The 19,864-nt window shown below is 39.4% G+C and overlaps 1 protein-coding gene across 35 annotated transcripts in view; it reads left to right on the top strand.

Moving 5' to 3' along the window:
- The first annotated feature begins 406 nt into the window (after nt 1–406).
- AFDN (afadin, adherens junction formation factor) overlaps nt 407–19,864 on the top strand; it is a 142,623-nt gene continuing 123,165 nt past the window's right edge. For 27 of the 35 annotated variants that reach the window (XM_068939173.1, XM_068939172.1, XM_068939148.1 and 24 more), the window contains exon 1: nt 408–963. In XM_068939173.1, the coding sequence (XP_068795274.1) occupies nt 844–963 (120 nt within the window). In that variant the 5' untranslated portion in view covers nt 408–843. Of the gene's footprint in view, nt 964–19,864 lie in introns of all 35 variants that reach the window. The other 8 variants (XM_068939174.1, XM_068939165.1, XM_068939162.1 and 5 more) reach the window with 2 other exon arrangements.

Below are 19,864 nucleotides of genomic sequence, written 5' to 3'. Positions count from 1 at the left end.
GAGGCCCTTTGTTGCTGCGGATTCCCAACAGGCCCCACGCAGCCGCCGGAGGGTGGCTCGGCCTCCTGCTCCCGGTCACAGATTAGAAATCAGAAAAACCTCTCCCAGCTTGGCGGCTCTGTACGGAACAAGTGTGTTACCCCCCCCCCCCCCTGCCGCCCGCCTGGGGGAGGAGGCGGCGGCATCTTCACCCTCCTGCTCTGACACCCTCCCACCCGCCGCCTCGGCCAGGCCAACGGCCGCAGGGCGCCCCGCGCCTGCCCCGCCCCCACCCCGCGCGGGGGGCAGCGGCGGGGGAGGGGGGTGGAGGGGGCGCCGTGCCGAGGCGCGCCGCCGCCGCCCGGGCGCGGAGCCGCGCTGCCGCCGGGCGCAGGGAGGTGACGGGCGGCGGGAGCGCGCGCGCGCGCGCCCTCGCCGAGGGAGGGCGACGGCGTGTGTGTGAGTGTGCGCGCGGGCGAGGGGAGGGCGATCGCGGGGCGGAGAAAGGAGAGCAGCGGCGGCGCCTTCGCTCGGCTCAGGGCAGGCGAAAGGGGACAGACCCTGCCGAGCCGGGAGGCACCGCGCCGGCCGCCGCTGCGTTTCAGGGCGTCCTTCCTCCTCCCCTCCCTTTCCCTCCCCCCTTTTTCTTTCTCTTCTTCCTCGCTGTCCTCCGCGGCTGAACGTTATCGGCGGCACGATCCCGGGGCGTTTCCGCGGCGCCCGTGCCCGGCACTCGCCGAGGGGAGAGCCGAGTCCTCCTCTCCTCCAGCCGGGACTGAGGCACCCCCTCGCCCGGGGCTCGGCGGAGAGGGCCCGGCCGCGGCCCCGGCTCGGCTCCCGGCGGCGGCGGCGGGCGAGGCGAGGATGTCGGGCGGCGGCGGCGGCGGCGGCAGCCGGGAGGAGGAGCGGCGCAAGCTCGCCGACATCATCAACCACTGGAACGCGAACCGGCTGGACCTGTTCGAGATCAGCGCCCCCACCGAGGTGAGCGACCCCGGCCCGGCCCGGCCGCCCCCTGGCCCGGTCCAGCTCTGCCCGACCCCCCCCCCCCCCCCCGGGCCGCCCGGAGGTGAGACACCGCGCCCGGGCCAGGCCGCGCCCGGCTCCGCCCCGCAGTCAGCCCGGCTCCCCTCCCCCACGCGGCCGGGGGGCGCCCCCCCCCCCCCCCCCCAAGCACCGCTTGCCGTTAACGCGCGGCCCGTAACGGTCGGGGGCGGCGATGCCCGGTGAGGGGCTCCGCTGCTCGGCGCGGCGGGCGGGCGGGCGGGAAAGGGGCTTCTGATCCCTTCCCTTGGCCGGAGCGGCCCGCCTGAGGGCAGGTTGCAGCGGCCGGCGAGGGAATAGGAGAGAGAAAAAAGGGGCCGGAGCGCTGCCCTCCTCCCCCGCGCCTCTGCCGCATGCACCCCCCGGCCCGGCCCGGCGCGACGGACAGGTCGGAGGCAGGAAACCTCCGGGGGCCGGAGGTGGCGATAGGGGCGGGCAAAGGGCAGTACAGAGCACCCCCCGCCCCCCAGCGGCCCTCAAAACAGTTTAATTCTTTTCACCCCCGCTTTTTTTTTTTTCTGGCCTATTTATGATTTATACAGTACAGCCAAAAGGGAGCTGGTAGAAGAAAAAGGTTGAAAGCATGGTGGTGTTTTGGGTTTTGCTGTTGTTGTTTCTTTGCTTAAATACCGAGCTTTGTGCAGGAGGCACCTCTCACAAAGCAACCTGTTTTAGTTCAGCAGCTCTCTGAGCCGCTGGTGAAATCTCCAGGATAGCTTTCCCAGGGCGTGACGGACGGAGTGTTTTTTGGCTCAGTGGATCTGAAAACTTGGAGATTGCCAGCGTTCAGTTTAAAGTAAATATCAGGAGTAGGTTCGGAGTCCTGAGTTCACATGTTGTACCGGAAAAACACAGCGGGTGATTTCTTCCTAATGAAGCGGGTGTTTCTAATGGTTGAGAGAGGCTGGATTTACTTTAAAAAAAAAAAAAAAAGTAATAGTCAAACCACACCCTACCACTACCCCTTGTCATGTTCCCTTTGGCTGGTTAGTGCTGTGTGTCTGGTTTGAAAGGAGCGGGGGGAGGGCTGGGGAGGCAGGTTACAGCCCTGTTTGTGTGTGACAGCGCGGGCCCTGCTTGGAGGGTGGAGGCCGATCATGTGCATGTTCCCGGGGAAAAGGAGGAAATTCACACTTGCTCTTGGCCTGGCCCTGATCCTAGTTGTTGATTAACAGAAGTCTCTGAAAAATAACGTTGGCTTGATCTTAGGTCTTGGATCTTAGTCCTGTTTCATCATTCAGATAGTGACTGCTAGGGTAGCTGCAAAAAAATCTCGAATGCAGTCATAAGAATTTTCAGCCACAATAGCTTGAAAATAAGCATTGGGCTTTTGTAGTTCTGCTTGTTGCATACTGTTTCTTGAAGTGTGAAGATGAGAGTTCTGTGAAATTTCCTGTAGCTTGCAATATCTACCATAATTCCAGCTCCTTGTTTTTATGGCATAGGTGTTACCACTCTTATTGTTGTCTGACAGTCACTTGTTTGAGAAAAGCCGACAGATGCTAGTGTGAAAGGGAGCCTTCATGATTGTATTTGGGAGCATAATAGATTGTCTTTCTGGAATTTTAGGTTGACCACTAACTGTCTGTGGCTTAATTTTTGATTAATGCATGTGTTCATTTCCAGTATATTACAAGCTCAGCCTGATTTATTCGTGTTTATGGCAAGTCATACTTCTGTAGTTTTGTTAATGATCAATAGTTTAACAAGTCTTACCATTTTTAGGTCTGTCCTAACTTTCTAGACCTTGCACCACAAATTGCCTGCCTCATTATAGTTATGGAAAGAAATAACAATTATATCTGCGTTACCTCCACACTTGGGCAGTTTAAGCTTCTGATCCTGCATAGGAGCATAGTTATTGCTGTCAGTGGTGACATTTATTTCAGTTGAACTGCTGATATTAAAAATTAAGTGCACGTATATCTCTTTGAGAGTTTGAGCTTTTTAGAGTACTAGTTCTAAAATTTTGGATAAAATTGCAGATATATCTGCAGCAAACTGACAGTAGGTAGCAATTTTACAGCTGAAGTGTATTTTTCCTGACAGATAATTACAAATACAAATATTTACATTTTCCTCAATGTTATCCTGAGCTGACCCAAATTTGGCAACCTGGGCTAGGCGATTCATACCGGGCTTTCATTTGGGCTGATAAATAGCTGACTCTACTAGGCTGCTTGAGAGCTGATAGTCTTCTGATGTCTTCCATACTTTTTCCCTGTTCAGCTTGAACATAAGGCATGTCTTATTTATTGTAGAATATGTCGGACTGCAGCATCTATAAAGATGCTGTAACTGGGATAAGACTTTTGGTTGGTTGTACCTGAGTCTGATCCAACTGGACCAGTTTAAACTCTTCAGGCAGAGTAGTTGGTATCCTGGGTTAACTCTTCAATGAGGACATGCCCATACTACAAGCTATCAGCAAAGAATGTTTGTTTATATGTATCATACGTATTTAGAATATTAAGAATTGATGCTTTATAATGATTCTCCAAGCATTTCTTTAGTGTAAGTAATCAGGCTTAGATGATTTGTCTCGTAATTTTCCTAAATATAGAGCAGGCGTTTTCAGAGGAGCTATTTGCTTCCGTAGTGGTAGGGTCAAAGGCAGATGTGTGCATTCAAAAAAAGAAAAGGAAAGGGAAGTCTCATGTAGAATGCCTAGAGTTCTGAAAGTTTAGGTCAGGCAATGACAATGAAAGGTATACTTACACAACCTACTGGTGTAGCTCAACGTTAGTTTGAAAGATCTAATTCTTTGGTATGACAGAATTGCTCACTTCTTTAGTCCGTTGGGTCCTTATCACTTTAGTGGAGAGTGTAAAATGTGATTTGATTTTTTGAATGTATAGAGTAGAATTTTTGAAACTAGTTTAACTTTTTTTTCCAGAGAAATGCTTCATGAAATAAATGCACTTGATTTCTGTCAATATTTCATTTTGTATACTAGCCTTAAGGGATTAGATGCTCACTTTTCTGTTTGTTTCTTTTGAGAGTTAGACACCAGTCACTTTTTTTTTTAAAGTGCATTGCCTGTAAGGTATGGAAAATAAACAACCTTGGGTAGGGCATGTTATTGAGTTCTGTTACTAATTTTCTCCTAGCTTCTTGTATGATATTGAATAGAAGTAATTCAGTACTACTTTCCCCCTACTCTCTGTTAGGGAAAGTAAGGAACTTTCTGTTCTGTAGTTGAAATGAGGTTTTCTTTCTATATTCCCTATGAGGAAGACTGAAGACTTCTTGCGGGTGGAGGGGCGTTTCTTCACCTGCTTAAGGCATGTAGGGGCTCCTGTTTGAGAGCAAAATGGCAATTTTAACAATTGTTGCTTTTCTGAGAAATCTGCTAATAGTTGGCATTATTTTCATTTTGAAGATTTTTATCTTAGAGCAATTAGCTCAGAGAAGCTCTGGGCTGTGAGAAGCTTATAATTGAATAAAATGAGAAGTTTTTGTTTTTAAATTTTAGCAGTGAATACCAGTTAAACTCTAATAATGTCAGGAGTGATGCTAAGTACAGACCTTTGCTAAATAACTTGGTAATGTTGAGACTAATTTGAACTTCATTAAAATAAGCTTTACTATCTCTACTTTAAATGATTAGGCAGCTACCCACTTTTAGGAAGTCTAAAAAAGATACAACAGGTTTTTGGGACACGTGGGCTGAATGATGTTTTTGTTTGTGGATAAATCAACAGTCAAAATCAAAATGAAATAGCATGTTTAGTTTTCTTTAAATCTTCCACCTTTCCTTTCTCTTTTTTTCCCCTCATCCTTCCTCCAAGTATTGTCATGTTTTTGGATGCTCTTGATATTTGCTTACTTTCCTTTTTTTTTTTTTTTTTTTTTCCAAAAATGGAAACCTAATAAGTTTTCAGACCTTCTGAAGTAGGAAATACACCGATGTTGCCATCTTGACTAAAGTCTTAGATAACAATAGTACCTACAAAAATACTCAAAAAGAAAAAAGAAGCAAATTGTGACTAATTAATGATTTGATAACAAGCACTTAGTGTTGTTTAGAAGCTTGTATAGGAAACCATTTTCACTTACACGCTTTTACTTTTTTTTTTTCTTCTCCAATGAAAGTTCTTAACTGGAATGAAGTGATTGTATAAAATAGCTAATGTGGGAGTTTGGGGAGGGGAATGAGGAAAGCAAAGTCACTGCAGACTAGTGCATTTATCATTGTCAAATAGGATAAGTATAAATCCTCTAGAAAATATTTGAGATCTCTTGGTTTAAGGTGCCATACGTGAGCTAGGCATTATAATTATTGTTGATGACAACTTGCAGTTTCAAAGCACTGTGTTGTGATTCAATATGATAACTAGATATGAGAGGAGGAGGAGGAGAAGTGCTATATTTTTTTACAGTGTTGGTTTTGGATTAAGAATATGTACTGGGTTACATTTAATTTTTTGGTAAAGACTTTTTAGAAATTTTTTTTAATAATTGCGTAAGGGTTTGGGGATTGTTGTCAAATACATTGATCTGTTGTAATTTTGTTTTCAGATGGAGAAAGCTTTTTTTAAAACTGATCTAATATGCCTGTGTTTTAATAAAAGCAGTAAAGTATAATCACAAAGCATGTTATTCCTCTAAGCTTTTCATTAAGAATAACTCCTGATAGAGAATTTAGCTTTTAAATAGCCATGGTTTAAAACAAACAAATAAAAAAAAAACCCAAACCAAGGGATTTGGAAGCCCTTGGTGGCTGTTAAATGACTCTTTTCGTCTGAAAATATCAACCTGTATAAGCTTAGCAGCAGTATACTAGGAATGCATCTTCAGAATTTTTTTTTTTTGGTCGGGGTGAGGATGTTGATTCCTCCCACCTTCTGGTGCTCTATATGTTTTGTCTAGTCAGTATGTATTTAAATTCCTATTACTGACTTTAAATAGATTACTTATTTGTATTTAAGGGAAATGGTACATAGTACACTGGATGGCATAGGATATTTCAAAGTTTTTGTTTACACAGTTTTTGTTTAGTCTTTGGGTTCAGATCTGATTTGGTTTCCTTAAGTGTTGCAAATAATTGTCATTATATGGGTGACTGGTATGTGACATGAGTTGATAGTCTTTTCAAAGTATTTATACAACCAGGTTACTTAAATCCATTTAAGTCACTAAGAATTCCAAATCTTTTGGGGTTTAAAAACCCTCCAGATTCCTATCTGCATGATTGCTCTCCCATATGCATTTGAAAATCTGACTCTGAGAAGTGTAAAAGGTCTCACATTTTAAAAACGAAATTATCAATTGCTGTGTCTATTGCATTTTGGGTGATGTTAGCAGAGGAAGTATAAGTCTGGAACTAGGTAAACATCATATGAATGGTAAAAATACTTATGCTTTCTCCATGCTTTGTATGCCACAACTTTCAGCAGTTTTAACTGGTGCAACTCTGTAAACAGTATAGGTATCAAAAAGCTAATGGATATATCTTAGAATACTGTTCTTGAAGTGTACCACACCCATGGTATAGAAAAGAAATTCATTTCAGAACAAATGATTAAGCTACTATTTAGGAAGTTTGGAAAGGTGTCTTGTTATCTTAAAGCATTGATCCCTGCACTTCATAGTAAATGGAATATTTTCCAATAATTACTATCACCAAATAGTTGCATTTAAAGAGGTGGTAAAAATGCTGAAGCATTAGTAACTTATGGGTTAGTAATTTCTAACTGAAGCTAACTGAACCTATTGACTTCTAGTTCTGCACTGAAACGGTTGGAGAAAAAATATCCTGGCCCCTGGTCTGGCTGTTTGCATCAAAAGGACTATTTGTTTGGAGACCAGCTTTGTGTTAACTGAGTAGTAGTGAATAGTCTGTCTTTACAAATGAAATATAATTGCTACTATCTTGACCGTGTTCTACAGACAATATAGTGGCATGGAAATAATCTTCTTCTAGGTAGAAGCTTTATGTTTTTGCTTTTATTATTCCTTATGTAAGTTACTACTTGAGTTAGTGGCTAATTCGATCCATAGGATTCAGACATCCTGGCTTTAAGAATTCCCTTCCAATGTGTGAATCTTGTTTCCTGACTAAAGTGCCGTTGACAGGCATTATTTTTCAGTTGAAAAAACCCTAGTTCTCTGGAAATGTTAGGGATTTACTTTGTTTGCACTAGTGTGCTTTTTCTGACAAAACTATTTCTCTTTCAAAAAGGCTAAAACAAAATAAATGGAACGCACTTTTATAAGATTTTTGTGGATAACTTTGCTATATAATTCATTTTAAAAAATTTCTTTTGTTCATAAGAAATGTTAATCTAAATGGAGTAAGAAGATCTAAAAATTAAAAGACTCTAGCTGGAAGGCGTTAAGAGTTGAAATGAGCTGATGCTTGTGATAAGGATGTGGATCACAAGAAAAGCACTCTGAGCTTATGGTTGGGTCAATATTTCTTTGAAAAGGTTCTTTGATTATAAATGGAGGGAAACAGATTAAGGCTAACCAAAATTCAGAGTGTTACATGAAGAGTGAATTCGAGTTTTGACCAGGGGCTCTAGTGAAGATGGAACAGGTAACCACAGTATGAAGTAATAAACTGAATGTGATGATAAACTTAAATTAGGTTGAAATTTAGGAGATATTCCAGATAAGTAATGGAGTAGTTGCTCTGTCTTTCAAAATGTCGAATTTCAAACTAATGGGAACCTCTTTTGAAATATATTCAAATAAAGCATTTCCTGAATGTTTCTGGATTTTTGGAGGGTTTTGATTAGGAAAAATGTTTACATATAAAACACATTTTGAGTGATACTCACTTAAGTGAGTAGGGGTATATGTGATTTTACTTCTGGTTTATAAAAAGATTAGAGCCTGTTAATTTCTGCTATTAAGATTGTTGTGTTGATTTGGAGATCTTTCTTCCTTGCAACATAACTTTGTATTAAAAAATTAGTTGCTAATAGTGAAACGCAATAAAGTTCTAGGGGTCTGTTTGGTTAACTGGATATAAGATTATCAACGTACGAATGAGTTCGGTAACCCATAAATAATGTACTCAGATAACATTATGTTAAGTAGTTGAGATGAAGGTAGATGGGCAACACCTGTTTTGTTATGCCTAGCTTATAGTAGAGTTAAGGACTGCAATAGAAACAGTGTGGGCTTTCTGCTCTATAGTTTTGTATATCAAGCACCGGAACAATAAATAAGCTGCACGCACGTTGGAAGTCTTGTAAGGTTTGTGTAAACGTAGAGCAAGATACGTTTCTCTTGCTTGAATGAAATAACTTTAGAGGTGAAAATGCTCAAGGAGAAAAGAAAGCAATGGAAACCCAAAAATCCGCAAAAAGCTCTCTTTTCTTTTTTTCCATTTCTTCATCTCTTTCCTTCCCTTTTCCTTGTTTTCAGGGAAGGAAACATTAACTTCCCTGATTTGTATCCAGTCACTCCTCTTACTTGTATTGTTTGCTAAGCAGTCCACAGTACCAACAGTAAATTTTAGTATTTTCATTCAGTTAAGTGGCCTCTGTAAAGCAAGTGTTCATACTTTTGTTGTGTGTTCTCTGTAGTCAAGGTATATATCAGAGCCAGCTCTTTCTTTGTCTTAGCTTATCTTTACAAATATGGGGCTCAGAAATATTTCTTAGCTAACTTTTTTTCTTTCAATGAATGTTATCAGGACAAACTAAACTAGGTATTAGATAGTTCTTTTGGATCTGTACATGACTTGTCTCATAATTCTAATTGCCAGAGTTTAAACACTCTACAGATTTTTTTTTTTTCTCCTCACCTTTATTTGTGGGCAGAATACTTTCTGTTTTTCTGTAACGATCTCTTTCCAGAAATTTGATAGTCCAAGATAAAGACTTTCATCTCTGTTGTCTCCTGTCTTATTTCTCTTGGCTAAAAAAAAGTTCAGGTCTAGCAATAATGTTCAAACTCTCTTCTTGGACTGTGTGATGTCCTGTGTGCTTCCACATGAAGAACAAAATGTGGTAACCGCGTAACTTTTTACAGTGGAAGGATGATTTTTTTCTTGTTTTTTTTTTTTTTTTTTGCCCTCAACCATTAAATCGCAACTCTGCCTTTCACTGCTATCTAATTTGGTTTTCTGCTAAGCCTAAAAAAATCTCCGACTTTGACATGAAATCCAATCTTACTTGCTTCTTTCTTTCAGTGCTCACCTTCAGCTACTGATACCTTGCTATTCTAAGTGACTTTTGTTTTTTTTTTTTTTCCTTTCTTAAGGATTCATAACTTGATAAAAGTGTTTTATGGCATACTTGGACATTATGTTGCTAACAGCGAGTCTGTGGCCTACTTGGATTACAAGTTTTAGCTTCAAGGTTACCAGCTGTGAAATGGCTGAGTAGTATTGTCATATGTTATATTTCATTACCCTTTTCTAGAGCTACTTTATTTCCTTGTGTGCTCAACTGTAAGTCAGGCCCTTTGCTTGGCTCCTTTTTAGATCATGTTGTAGCCCAGATATTCTTACCAGGTGACCATTCCAGTGATAACGCCTTCATTCTTGTCTCCTTACGAAGAGGCTGTTCTGTCTAGGTACTGCTTTCTTCATTTCTCTCCACCTGGAGCAAGGCAGGGTTCTTTATTGCCCTGATCTGTCTTGAACAGCTTTGGTGTAGATTAGTAATGGCTTCTGGAAGTGCCTTTAGACTTTAAGACCTGAAAGGACTGAACCTCCCAACGTCCTAGGCCTAGGATTGTGGCCTAGCACACTACAGTTGTCAACAACATGTTAGTTGTAACTGCAAATGTGACACCAGGAAATGCAAATAACACTCTAACACATCTATATCTATTCCTGATCTTCGTATTTTCTTTGCATTTCTTCAAATAAGTAGAGGAGTCTGGTAATAGAATTTTTGACTGTACAATTAAAGTTTGTATATAGTCTTCTTGCATAAGCTTGTCCCTCTCATCTCTTCCAGTCCTATTTCTTTGGAGAGCAGAAACTATAAATCATCTACTTTGCAAGTGGTATGTTTTTTAAAATGGGTTTTGGTATATCTTAATAATTATCAAAGTATTTCCAATTTTACGCATGTATTTTAAGAGTAGAAGGTACCCTAGCCCTGAAAAAGTAGTTGAAAGTTACTGTAGTAAATCTTTCCAGTGCATTAGAAAACATTCTGGTTTTGAATGTTACTGAAGCAGAGTACCTGCTGGAATTTATGACTCCTTAGGCCAGATCAACTTGCGTAAATATTCTCAAATAGGTTTTGTGAAATACAGCATTAGTTTGCTATAGAATGCTGACAGGCTAAAACCAAAATAATGTGTGTTAATGGCTTCAGGGTCTTCTGTTTGTTCATTGTTTTTATTTTTCCTATGTTACACTGTTGTAACTAGAACTAAGAAACATGAAAGCTGTAGCAATAGCTTACTGCCTAGTACTAGATTTACAGTTTCTTGATGAACTGTTTTAAGGTTTACCCTTGGTGAATTCAGTATCCCAGGGCACAGCTGAACTTCTACTGTGGTGAAAGTACCTTTGTGACAGGAAAAAATGAAAGAGTGTGAGTTGTCTGTTAGCCAAATATTGCGGCCAAAATATGTTGCCCATAGCAGTATCTATCAACTAAAGTTTTAAGGCCTTGATTTTTAAGGCATCCTGGTGATTTGTTTCATATAGCTTTTCTCTCTGTCAGATGAGCTGCCTTTTGTATGCAAGTCTATGTTCGGATACTTCCTTAGAGGGAAATACATATTGTAATTGGAGTGTCATGCTTATTGTATGTAATATTGTACTGCTTGCAAAACCCACTGGAAGGTCAGAATCCCACTTCTGAGTGAAGATTAGCAGCTGTTGCACTGCGCTCTGTTGGGCAGAACAGTTTGGAAAAACAAAGAACTACCTCCACCTCCTAAGTGACTCCAAAAAAAAAAAAAAAGTCCCTTTCTTACCCCTCTCCTCCCAGAAACCATTTTACTTTGAGCAACAAATCAGTTTGAGCCTGAAAGAAGATCCTTTATCTGTTTTATTTTTTTCAATTTTAGTAAAAACCATCTGGCTTCTTTATTTCAAAAACGTCACTGCAGTGCCGACTGTGACGCACTTCCTCCTGGAGAGGAAGAGGTTTATGTGGAAATAGATGAAGTTGTTCCAAGCTGTGCTTTGGAAATCTTTGAGGACTTACCTGTTTTATGTAAATTAATTGATTAAAATATTCTTCATAATATAAGAAATTACATATTAAGAAATCTATCTAGGATTCATCTGTCAGTTACGTTTCAAAAGTATTTAACTGTATCCGTATCGTATCCAGGCTTGGCGTGCTTGTTGTAGAATGTTTTTTTTTTTTTTTTTTTTAAAGGAAATATATAAGCTGTTTTAAGTTATGGTTTCACTAAACATGATTACTACTTATTTTCAGTGTGGACAGAATAGAAGCTTGAAAAGAGTTCTTTAACACTTACTGTATTTATGGAGGATATTCAAAGGCTGGCTGGAATGGTTTTTGTATTTGGAAAAAGAAAAATTGAGAATTGTGATGAGCAGTTTAGAAAGAGAGTGTTTACTAATGAAAACGTTGCTCAATGCTGATAATTAGTTTTGGTGTATTGCTTGTTATGTGTAGTGTCTGCTGTATAGTGAAGAAACTCAAAAGTGGAATTACTTAACATTGTTGCATGCTGTGATCTAATCTTTAGCTTTGAAGTCTTAAGAGAAACAAGTATTTCCTTTTTTAACAATTTGAGGAATGCTCTAACAAAGCCCTTCTCTGTTTGGTGAGATATATTGGTATACTTCTGATAAAGTCTCCAGAAATACTGAAATTATATCTGGTATTAAAAGAGTGTCTTTATTGTTGTCATAGCACAACAAGGACAATTTCAATGAATTTGAAATTATGCCTTTAACAAACTGCCTCATGCCTGTAACAGACTTTTCAGGCAGATAAGGATCGATATGTAGATGATGAAAGAATCACAGAATGGCCAAGGTTGGAAGGGACCTCTGGAGATCATCTAGTCCTCCCTGCTCAAGCAGGGTCCTCTAGAGCATGTTTCCCAGGATCACATCCAGACGGGTTTTGACTCTCTCCAGGGAAGGAGACTCCACAGCCTCTCTGGGCAACCTGTTCCAGTGCTCTGTCACCCAATAATACCATGCTCTGAGTATTGGCATGTTCAGGAAGCCGTTTAAAAGCATCTAAAAACCCAGTCATCCCCAAGTGAAGAAATTGTTACGCTCTCACTAAGAATTCAGGATGTGAACTTGATTTGCAGTCTGCCTCAGGTGTTTTAGTGTCTTAATGGGAAAAATGTGGAAGAAGAGGGCTGTGGGCTACAATGAAAAACCTGGTTTTCTGTTACCTTCTGATTTCTGACTGGATGTATATAGCTTTTTGACTAAAGCTGGCCTGCAAGGTACGATATTTGATCACTGTATGGTGTTCAAATGGACTTAAATATGATCTTCTCCATATCACAAAGTTTGCTTATTTTCTGGTGAAATTTTCCTAAGAATTCCTAAGAATTTTCAAGAAAATCTTTAACAATCTGATGTTAATATCTTGAGTATTAAATAGTTCTGAAGGAGATACCAGTTATTTTTGTTTGGAAATAAATTGTTTGTAGCAAACTTTACAGTGCTTCACTTAGCTTTCTCAGCTGCATTAAGCTTAATTGTGAACAGGGGAAGCAAGTGCATCAAGTTTCTGAGAAGTTAGCTAAATTTGAAAGTATTGGCTACCTTCTGTAGAGGAGTCCATCCAGTGATGGATGTCAGGTGACAGAACAAAACTTGAACAGCATCATACCAGCATCAAGCAGTCATGTACTGAAGCAAAATGTTCAGCAGCACTCTGATAGTGGAAGTCTGAAATTGGTAAAAGCCTACTGAAACTCAGCACTTAACCTTAAGCGTCTGTCTTGTCTTCAGCGTTCCATATTTGTTTTCAGCTCTCTGAGCGTTCTTGTATGCATGGATGCTTATAAATATCCTTGTGTATCATTATAAATGCATTGATTTAGCTCTGTAAGTAAAGCTTCCTATGTAGAGCCCTCCTTCTACACGTTTCCCCCCTAACCCCTGCGCATGCAGGAAAAAAACCCTGACACCCTCCCCCCCCAACCCTAAACCAGATACTGTCCTTCTATTTAGGATGAAAAATACCAGTTGCGACAGCATCCAGATGCATGCATCCAGATGCATGCAACATAGGCTTCAGAAAGATCCCAGGAATGTGGCTTGTGATTATGCAGCTTTGTCAATAGCTTCCGGAGAGGTTACCGAACAGTCACTTTTGTAGCACATACCACATGTACTTTGGAATTTGGAACGGCTGAACTGTTGCAGTCAGGTCTCTCATAACTGGCTAGTTGCTGTGCTGATGTTGATTTGCCGCTGTTGCCACTGCGGCAGCAGTGGTTTTTGCTAAGGGAGTGGGGAAAAAAGTGGTTATTCCTTGTTATATTGTTACAGACATGGATATGTTTTCGTTGTTTTGAAGAGGATGCCTTCTTCTAATCTGCTTTCAGTCTGTTGGGTGCTGTGTCTTCTGGGCATCTCCTAGGGTTGTAACAGAATGACTTTTCTGGATTAGCCTTGCACTGAATTCCTCAGTTGCTGAGAAGAGAACAGAAAAAGTCTTCCCCACGTAGGCATTGCACCGGGGGGAAAAAAGTCCTTCCTAACCACTTCAAAGATAGTTGGGATGGTACTCTCAGCAAGTAGACGAGAGTAAAATCCTGTGGATAAAAAGTGACTGTGTGGTGTGTGTGTGTGTTTTTTTTCTTGTTTTTTGTTTTAATATGGTGCAAAATGGCCAAGGCAATCGCTCTGATCCTTGGTACACGTGACTCTTTCCCAGTTTCAACCCTTCCTTCCAGGGTAATACCATGACAGTATCAGACAGAGTAGTTTATTCCTCTGCTAAACATTATTCTGGATTACATCTTGAGAAGAAGTCTGCAAGCAGACTGAAATATCAGAAGATTTTTGATGCCTTGGTACTGTAGTATTTCTGAAATAGAATCCTGAAGAGCACTCTTTATGATTCGGCCAATAGATGCTGAACTAATTTGAAACCTTTTCAAACTTCTGCAGCAAAGGAGGATGACTAGTTTCATATGTGCATGCTCTGTTTGCTAGCCACTCCTTCTTTACCCACCTCTCAGAATTTCTGAGGTACAAAAAGAAAGCTGGTAGTGTTTGCCTTTTTCCTTCTGTCGTAGTTAGCTGGTTGCCATAATGTCATTTGCATTCTGCAACTCCGAACTGTCTGGCTTCATTTCCCTTCCAGGTACATGGTGTTGATAGTAGTGAAGGGCAGTGATGGATTTTTCTCCTGCTGTTTGGCTGTTGCTTTGGACTGATTCTTATCACTTTTACAGCAACCCAGAGGTACTGAAGAGTAGCAGATGAACTTGTATATTTATGCTCGCTGTGATTCAAAAAACTTTGGCCAGCACTTTCTCTGCCTCCTTCCCCTAATACTCGGTGTCCAAATGACTTAAATGGCATTAAATGATGACAGCATTTGAATTAGTGTCTCATTTATTTCAAAAGTTCCTTTCCATGGGTGTGTATATATATGTGAAATCTAAGTCACATGAGAAATTCTGGACAAGCTTAGATTCTGCTAAAGCTTACGTCTTTTGTTGGGGAAAGATACTTACTTGCTATACACAAGTGGATATGTTTATATTGCTGAACTTTCATGTTTATGTATGCCAGCACAAAATTAAGATTGTAGTCTGTTTCTTTCCTTACGTTTACTAATGATTAGAACAGTTTTGTAGGTAGAATATATGTGATATGTTCCTAATGTAATGAGAAATTCTGGGTCTGTGTGTCATTCATGAGCTTAAGCACTCCATCAGAAACGTTTGTAAACCAATATTACCGAATTTTTGCTTAGAGTGCTTCTGAAAGATGCTTTTGAACAAGATGTGGTTATTTACATTTGTGCTTATCTTCTACTCGTGTGGAGTTGTTGCCTCTTAAACTTTGGCTTGTGTTTGTTTAAAGGGTGTCTAGCATTTTTCACTTTATTACAATATCTATAGGTCAGTGGGATGGGAAAAGGTGGTTCAAATATGTGAAGTTATGTGTTCAAAGTCACGTGGTGAGCTTGGTTAGTACAGAGGCAGGTTTAGAAGCTAGATTTTTAAGGATGTTTGCTGTTCACCAAGTCATGCTAGTTTGAGATTTCACCTTGTAAAATATACCAAAAAAACCTGTTATTCACAATTTGAGTCTAACGTGTCTCCTCCCAGGGCGCAAATAAATCTTAAACAAGCTGATTTGTATTCAGATTTATAGTATAGCTGAGAATGTCATTTTGTTTTCCATTCGGTAGCTGCATACACTGAAAAATGGGCAATCTTCATAGAAAGCTTAAGTAATTTTAATCTTTGGTTTTGCTTTTCTGTTTCAAAGATATTTAAATATCAACTCTGTGCGGAATTGGCTCGTTGAGGTAAATGGATAAGTGTCAGTCTTTGAACTTCCTGAATAATTTTTTTTCTCAAAATAGATAACTAATTTTTCAAAACTTTCTGATATTCAAACTTCTAGAGAGCTCATTATAAACGGTTTTAATTTTTACAAGTATGTTTGTTTAATTAACACTCTTGACATGGTGCTGAACACAGAAGAAATTCAAGATCCTCCAAATACTTTGTAATGAAAAAACAGGTAGACCTTCTTAAACAAATTACTCAAAGTTCCTAATCTTAAACATGATTCTCATTGTGGGTAATAATTACACATCTAGCGCAGAGTGTAGTTTTAAGTAAAAACAGAAGAAAAGTCTTTATACTTCTATATTGTACAGATAAAAATTGACAATCTGCAGACATACAGGAAAAACAGAAGTAGCTAGCGCACATCACAATGGGAGAGTTTATTAATAAAACGAGAAAAAGACTAGAAATGCTTCATAATTTTAAACCCACTTCCCTTCTGTATACTACTTTTTCCTTTGTTTCTTGACTGACTTTTTTTTTTTTAGGTGATATTTTCATAATCTTGTGACATCCTCTCTCACTAATGAGAGGACAGAACTGTCTTTAGGTGGTACTTCCAGCTACAGTAATCCTGGCTTGCTGCTAAGACTCTTTGGATAGTATCACCAGTTAAAGTCTAAATTGTTTCATGGTGAATCAGAAGATACTTGAAATTTTGCGTGGTACTATCACTTATGCCTACATTAACTATGTTCAGATATCTGAATAAGCCCGACCAAGTTACTAAATGCTTTTGTAATCTGAGACTGTTTAAACTCGAAATACTCTTGTTCACGGTTAATCATCTGCATTACTGTTTGCATTGTAACTTGTCCTTGGTGTGTGTGCCGCTGAAATGACATTTCTTTGATAAGAATAAAAATAGGGTTATTTGATACAACTGTATTTTAGAGCAAGAAAATGCTTGAAAGTAAGCATCAGATTATTTTTCTGATTGCATTTTGTAATGTGGTGATGACAGGTGAAAGGTGGGAATTTTTTAGATGCCAGGAAGTTAACTAAATGTACAAGTCGCGCAACTGACTGCAGAGCAGCCTACTGGGAAGAAATGAACCACTTGCTGAGAACAGGAATGCACGCAAAATAACATTGGCAAACACTTCTTTCTGATGACTCCTGACTTGGCTGCAGAGTCCGGTTTCGTTAACCTGTGCTACCTGATAAAACCAGTAATTAATTTGTATTCCCCTAGTAAAAATCCTTAAAATAAAGCTAGTAGCGGTGGTTTTAACATAACTCCTTTGGTCATGAAATATGCCGTTTGGAGAGAGAAATGATCTCTTTAAAAGGATGGGTTTCCCAGTACAAAGTTACTTGTTTGATTGGGGAAGTGATTATCATTTTGTTGTTAAACATTACAAAAAAATCCCATAAATCTTTTCTATATATTTGTGACAGATTATAGAAAATAAATGCTGGAAATCATGAAATAAAATTGATTCCAATATGCTGAAAGGTATAGATTTTATTTTAAAACTGAAAGGTAGTTCAAAACGTCTGTGTGAAAGTGTATCCCAGAGGTTTGGAATTTTTTTAAATAATGAACAAATTTTCGTCAAAAACAAATTTTCTTTTACCTTTTTAAACAAAAAATATGTCAGGTCTTGATTTGACTATTGTTTGAAAGCTATTCTTTTGAGATTGTTCAACAACAACAAAAAACTAACATGAAAACTTTCATTGCTTTCTCGTGCAAACCTACTGAGAGCGGGTAGTCTGACACAGGGAGGATCTGTGTATCTGAACTCGGTATTTCTTGATCGTCACTTCAAAAAAGGAATGGGTCCGGGAATTATTCTTTCTGACCTGGCGGTGCAAACTTATCTGTCTGACTTTATGGATCTATCCAAACAGAACGACTTGCAGAATGGAGACCTATCTCCTTAGAGAGAAAAATGGACTTCTTCCTTTTGGTGTCCTACAGAACATCTGAAAAATGGAGGGGAAAAAAAAATCTATTTCTGTTTGATTTTTATATTTTCCTTTAGCAATTTGAGATGTTAACCAGCTTAAAATTTTAGTCTGAAGACCTTGTGCAGGTGGTATCATTGGAGGGAAGAACTTTTATAGCTGACAAAGACTTCTTTATAGTTTGGTTGTGCCTCTCAATTCACAGAGGCCCAAAAGTGATTTTTAAGGTATGGCAATTTGAATTTAGGGCAAAAAACTAAAAAATGTGATTACTTTCCCCTATAATTAGTCAAGCTTTAATTTCATTGTTTCTAATTGCTGCTGTGTATAATTTTAATTGATTTAAAAAGGTTGCTAGACCTTAACTTTTGGGGGTTATAACATGTGCTGTCTCTTTTAAATGCATAGGTATTTAAAAATATATGAATCAAAAAGAGAGAGAACCCTTCTCTTTGCTTGTGACATCAAAAAAATCAAAGCTAGTTTTCCTAGTTCTTCAGTGCTCAGGTAGTTGAATTGCTTAATGTTAAGAAAAACCTTCCCTTTTTTTCTTTTGCATTAAATCATTTGCAAAGAAATACGAATTCCTTTGTTGTGCTAGTTGTACGTATGCCTTCTGTACTGAGAATTTTCAAACTTCTGGCACATTTTTGTGTTGCAGAGAAGGAGGAACTAGTCCCTGTGAATCTGTGGACATAAGTATCTTTCAGTGACCTGGCAGACGACCACGAAGGGTGCAGGTTGCTCATAGAGGACAGTAAGGTGATCCGTATGTTAAGGGCTGTGTCAATGAGATATAACTTACGCTGTTCTCTGTGGATGAGAAGTCCTCTTGACAACTCAGGATATACAGGCTACAGTTTGGAAACAATTGTTCAGAGTAGGTCGTTAATGGCAAATGTATAAATACCATGTAGGTTTTACAGTGAATTATTGGTGAATTATTGCTAGTCTAGTACTCTGTGCAAGGGTGAATATTTACTTTAGAATTATTTACAATGATTAAGAAAATCTTCATTTTTAGTGTAGCTGGTTTTTTTTTTTTTTTTTTTTTTTTTTTTTAGAACCAGCACTGTGATAAAAGTAATATGATGCATGTTCTAGAGCTATGCCTTTTAAACAGTATCATATAGCCATGACTATATAGTGGCTTGCAGAAATAGTACTGTGACATCATTTTAATTGTTAAATACAAAAGTATGTAGTTAAAAAGTTGTATCAGTTACTTGATTTTATGAACATAATTTATCTCTTTGGCAAGTTAAAGTTAAGGAGAGGTTTAAGGTTGACTTGGTGGCCTAACGTTTCAAGATTGCTAAGGTCAAGCACAAGTGCGTTGCATTCCTTAGAATAAAACTATTACCTTCTTTCCCAATTATTTTTGCTGGTCTCTCCTCAACGCATTCCCATTTTCTCTAACTGCTTTGTGGGCTTGGGGTTTTTTGTTTTACCTTACTTTTTTGTTTCATGGATCTTGCAAATAAAAGAGGCTTCTTTTAGTGTCTGAAATTCAGATACTGTCTTCCCTCCCTCTGCTCCCAGTATGTACTTGCATGTAGTGAACAAGTGAGACCCTTGAAACTGGACCGTTAGTGTAGCTGGACTAGTATGTTTCTTCTGTCTTCTCATGACTACTCATTTGTCTTGCTCTTCCCCACTTTCATTTTGCTCCTCTTTTCTTAATTTTTCTGCTGATGCTCTGTTGCTTTGTGGTGTTATCCCTCAGAATCAAGCTGTGCTGGTCTTGCTCTTCAGCATGTGAGTTTTTCCCTCCACATACCCAGTAGTAAATGGAAGAAAACAACAAACTGATACTGATGATGGTGAATCACTTTCCCTTTTACACTCAAATGTCTGTCTAGAACCACCTGGTAAACCACTGTGTTCGGAAGTGGTATGTACAACCTAAGGAAATCTGACCAGTATGAGGATGTTGGTGGAGGGTAGTTTTTATTTATTTATTTATTTTATACCTCTGCTTCTTAGTTTTTACCTTAAGTTTCTGGACTTACCTTTTTTAATGTCACTTCTTCCTGATTATGTAATTTTTGAAGGATGAACAGGTTTTGTCAGTGAAAACAATCGTGAACTCTTCTAATGAGCTATTTGTGTTGTAAAACATTACTTCATTTTCCTTTAAAAACATAAAGTGGAAGCTAGTCTTAGTATTTTGCACTAATAATAAAACTAAGCAAGCTTATCTTTTAAACTACTATACAGTGGTTCACTTGACAGTCTTTGAAGAAATGTTTTCAGCTTTGCAATTTGCTTTATCCATATTAAAAATGAAATCATCATGCAGTTCATTAGCTGCAAGTGTGCCCTGCAAAATAAGACTTTACAGAGCTGATCCTTGTTTGAGCAGGAGGTTGGATTGGAGATTCTGAGTTCATTATCCTATGATCCTAGATATGCATGTGCTGGTTCCATTTATTTCTTTCTGGGACAGATTTCATTGCCT

The sequence above is a fragment of the Struthio camelus genome, chromosome 3, assembly GCF_040807025.1.
Source record: "Struthio camelus isolate bStrCam1 chromosome 3, bStrCam1.hap1, whole genome shotgun sequence".
NCBI lineage: Eukaryota > Metazoa > Chordata > Aves > Struthioniformes > Struthionidae > Struthio > Struthio camelus.
Note: the sequence above shows the minus strand (reverse complement) of the source record. Positions and strands in the feature narration are given on the sequence as shown.